General features: G+C 44.2%; 1 protein-coding gene across 1 annotated transcript in view; it reads left to right on the top strand.

Annotated features, from left to right (window-relative positions):
* The first annotated feature begins 529 nt into the window (after positions 1–529).
* The window catches only part of ITGA2 (integrin subunit alpha 2), a 68,584-nt gene continuing 64,675 nt past the window's right edge, over positions 530–4,438 (top strand). Inside the window, exon 1 of the mRNA XM_042825613.1 lies at positions 530–606. Within this exon, the coding sequence (XP_042681547.1) occupies positions 570–606 (37 nt within the window). The 5' untranslated portion in view covers positions 530–569. The remainder of the gene's footprint in view (positions 607–4,438) is intronic.

The following is a 4,438-nucleotide window of genomic DNA, read 5'->3' as shown; positions in this document are numbered from 1 at the left end:
GAGCAATATATTGTTACTGTCATGGCCAGCACTGGAGTTGGTGGAGTGGCAATGCTCCCACATCCTGTTGCACTTCTCACAGCTGAGGGCATGGTCTGCAGGAATTTCACTTAAAGGAGAAGATGCGGGTTTAAGGCAATAGAGAAGAAAATATGGTTGTACTCGAGGAAGACTTTGTGCTCCTAGAAGGGGAACAAAAAAAAAAAAAACAAAAGCAAAAACAAACAAACAAACAAAAAAACAACGGAAATAAACCATGATTTTAATTAGTTTCAGTGGAATCCCTTCAGAACTCGTGGTTCTGAAGCCGGACGTCGGCAGGTCCTGCCGGCGGCGGGCATGCACCGGCGGGCTTTCACCCATCCGCCCCTCCCGAGAGCGAAACGGGGGAGGGCCGGAGTTCCCGGCCCGCTGCAGGGACCCCGCGGGACGCTGTGGGCGGGCAGGAGGAGGAGGAAGAGGAGGAGGAGGGGTATTTCGTGGCAGCGAGGAGCAGGTGGCGCTCAGTGCCGCGCAGCCGGCACCGCACCGCGCTCTTTGCTCAGTACCTCTCCGCACCGCCCTGCGCCATGGCCTCTGCGAGTGCGGCGCTGCTGCTGGCGCTGGGTAAGGCTCCGGGCGGAGCGGGGCGATGCCGCTGAGCCTCCCGCCGCGGCGCCGAGGACGGGGCAGAGGGAGGCGCGGGGCGGGAGTCTGGGCCGACGCGAGCGGATAGCGTGCGTTCCAGCGGCAGGTTCGAGCCCTGGGCTGGCACCGCTTTGGGAATTCAGTAAGATGGTGGTGATGGTAGTTCTGGAGGCTGGGGGTGTGCGTGCGGTTTGTTGCGCGTTTGCGGTTCTGTGGGGATTGTGCTGTCCGTAAAGGGAAGGTGATGCTCTTTGCTGGGAATGCCACTCCTGATTTCAAGAATCCTTTACGTCCTATCCCACTCTGCTCAGCAGATGCCTCTGCTTGGAAAAGGACAGGGAAACTTAAACCATCTCCTCCTTCTCTTGGCTTGCTTAATTACCATTACATATATTTTCCTGGGAAATGTACGCCGTCATATTCACTTGCCATAAGCAAATTCCCAAGAACTTTCAGAGTGATAATATTACTGTATGCTCACTCAAACCCTTAATTAGTAAGTCACTGAAGAAGAGGCATAAGAATGAGTTTTTACATGTGAGCTGTTCTGACTTGTTCTTTCAGTAGCTGTAGCAAATACTGCAGTGGAATGCGCGGCTGCAGGGTATAAAGTAGAATGCAAAAATATTGTCCTGTGATGAGATACATGGTATACAAACAGCCTTATGTTTTTTGTTTTTTCTTTTTTAAGAAATGAAAATTCTTAAAAGCATCATTGGGCAAAACACCCATCTGCCCTTTTGTTTAATCCATCTCTTATGCTCTTGTTTATAGTCACTGCACACCAGGAGTGTTACAATTCCCAACGTAAAAGTCCTAAGACTGGAGGGGATTTGTCAAGCAGTGCAGAAACCAGAAGATAAGGACTGGTTATGGGAGCAGAATTCCCCCAGCAATGAGTCTGACAGAAGTGGGATAGGCCTGCTTTGTTCAGGCACTATCCGTGGTTTGTCCAGATTTGTACATTATATAAGTTCTTTACAGAGAGAGTGGTGAGGTGCTGGAACAGGCTGCCCAGAGAGGCTGTGGATGCCCCATCCCTGGAGGTGCTCAAGGCCAGATTGGATGGAGTCCTGGGCAGCCTGGTCTGGTATTAAATGGGGAGGTTGGTGGCCCTGCATGAGGCAGAGGGGTTGGAGATTCATGATCCTTGAGGTCCCTTCCAACACTGGCCATTCTGTGATTCTGTGATTACGTGAAACAGCTGCGTGAAAAGCAGACATGCTTTTGATTTCAAATGTGACATTCGTGACATTTGATGCTAGTAGGTGTAATTGCTGAGTTAATACTTTAAAGCCTTTTTTTTGATCTTGTAGAACTAGAAGGAAGGGATAGTTTTCTCTAAGCAATTTACAGTCCCACTGTGTTGATGGAATGGTGATGAGCTCTTTAACCTTCAAAGGCTTATTGAGTGTAACTGGGCTATGATAGTTGAATTAGGCAGTCCAGCAAGAAAATAAATTTGCACAAAATAAATTTGATTTTATATAAGTATTCATTTCCAAATTATCAGCCATGTTAAGTAGACCCCATAAGGGCTTTGTTGTATACCCAGACTCAACCAAAAGTAATGCAACAGTTAGTAAAAGTATGCATTTTTTACTTTTGTTGTGTATTTTTATGTTTGGAAAGTCATTCAGACTTCACAGTTGGTAAATAAATAAACAGTAGAACTAAAATTTTGATATTACAACCTTGCTAACATAGATATATTGTTACTCATTGGACAAAGAAGTATAGTATGATAGAAGTAGACTATGGTAGGATGATAACAGTAAGTGGAGGAGTTAATAGTACAACCTGTACGACAAAGCATGATGATTTCCGTTGCAACATATTGACTGTTTTGAGCAGATCTCAAGTACTTGTAATTTTTCAAATCTTTAAATCTTTGAATTCTTTAAATTAGAGGTTAATGTAATTCTTTAAATCTGCACACTGATTCTTTCTTAGCCTGTTCTTAAAAAAAAAAAAAAAAAAAAAAAAAAAAAAAAAAAAAAAAAAAAACTGAGCCAAAATACCCCAGCTCTTCCTGAGAGCGAAGCCAGTGGAAAACACAGTGCCTTTCCTGGGCTCAATTCTGGTAACATTTTCTTTGGAAAGCTCCTGTGCCCTCATGCTTCAGAGCAGATATTTGAAGTTTGGCAGGGAGATGTTATTTGCATCGTCTTGAAAATCTACCTAAATTAGTCCAAGTAAAAAAACCTTTGGAAAATTTCATTCCTCTGGAAAGAAATTTATTTTCATCGGCATGATTTTAACATAAACCTTGTCTGTCCTTGGTATGGAGCTCAGACAGACTTTATTTGCTATTGCAGTGGCAGTGGTCTGCAGGTTTCTTTATGAGGTCTATGTTTACATCTGCAAATGTCTCCCTTGTGTTCTTGTGCTATTTCTTAAAATCCCCACTCTTTCAAACACGTATCCCTCACACCATTCTGCTCTGAACTGAAAAATCCCAGCTAAATAAGGTGTGTGTTTTTGAGGACACAGGTGTACTGCTTCAACCTGTTAGACCCAGTCAGACTGGAGAAGGAATCAATCTTGTGCAAAATGAAGAAGGGGGGATTTTCTCTTAAACTTCATATGGACTCCATAATTTCCAAATGTAATCCTTCTTCTGTTTTTCAGTACATATCTCACCCTGTGATGCAAAGCATCACATTATCCTAGGAAGCAGCAGTGTCCTTCAGCCTTGATGGCAATGGGCTGAAGAGCTGTGCAGTGATACAGGGGAAGACTCCACTAACATAAATCTTTTTCTTCTGATTAGTTATGTTTATGTCTCAGGGAATATGAACTGTGATAAAACAACAACTGAGTCAAATGTGAAAAAGTTAGGAAGTGCCTAAGTTAGCAGCCTTCAAGGCCAGGTCAGATGAAGGCCCTCAGCAGCCTGATCCAAGTCCATGGCACAGGATGAAACCAGATGATCCCTAAGGTCCCGCCTAAACAGAGCCATTCTGTGACGCTGGTTATTTCCTCTTTTAAACCTGTGTATCATGCAATCTTTTGGACTTAGGTCTGCATCTTTGCTTTGTGGCTGACTGTGGACAGGTGGCTGTAGTGTGATCAGAAAAGGGGCTGGAAGTTCTACCTCTGTTACTGATGAAATTGGAAGATGCTCTAGAAATGGTGATGAAGAGTACGATGGAGAGAAATGATTATGTTCTTTGCAGAATAGGGCTCTTTCACTGTGTTTTTTGTTTGGGTTTGGTTTTGTTTTTGGGGTTTTTTTTGGTCACAAAAGCCCAGTGCAATTTCAGGCGAGTCAATTAAATTAAATGTTTGACACGTGGTTGGAGCCTTTGTCTTCCTCTCTTTCTCTTTGCTCAGCCAGGGGTTCTCAAAACTGTAGCTGCATTTTCACAATCTGGTTAAGCTGACCTGAATGTGGGCTGCTGCTGCAAGGACATTTCATCCGCTCCTGACCGCGTGTTTCCACCAGTATACTGTGGTGCCACTGGAGCTTGGTTTGGGGACAGTAATATTTTCCCTTTTTTGGGGGGGGGCAGGTTAGTTTTGGAGATAAGCTAATCTGATCCTGTTCACTTGAGCAGTCAGTATTTAGGTGTCAGTGCTGGCACAAGGGACAGTCAGAACTTGTGGTCAGAGGTGGGAGGGAAGCTGGAAAAGTTTCTTTCACTAGTAGCCAACACTTCCACTGGCTTGAGCTGGTTGTGAAAGTGCATCTTGACATACAAGGCTGCTGTGTATTCACAGCTGTGAATGAAGTCAATGGAAATTGTATTTTGAATGTGCAATGCCTTCTGAAAAAATAAAGTTTTTAGCTGAATCATTAGATATCCAA

Source organism: Centrocercus urophasianus, unplaced genomic scaffold, assembly GCF_019232065.1.
Source record: "Centrocercus urophasianus isolate 14NV4802_14NV808 unplaced genomic scaffold, USGS_Curo_1.0 seq_25, whole genome shotgun sequence".
Classification (NCBI taxonomy): domain Eukaryota; kingdom Metazoa; phylum Chordata; class Aves; order Galliformes; family Phasianidae; genus Centrocercus; species Centrocercus urophasianus.
This window is presented reverse-complemented; position numbering and strand designations above follow the sequence as displayed.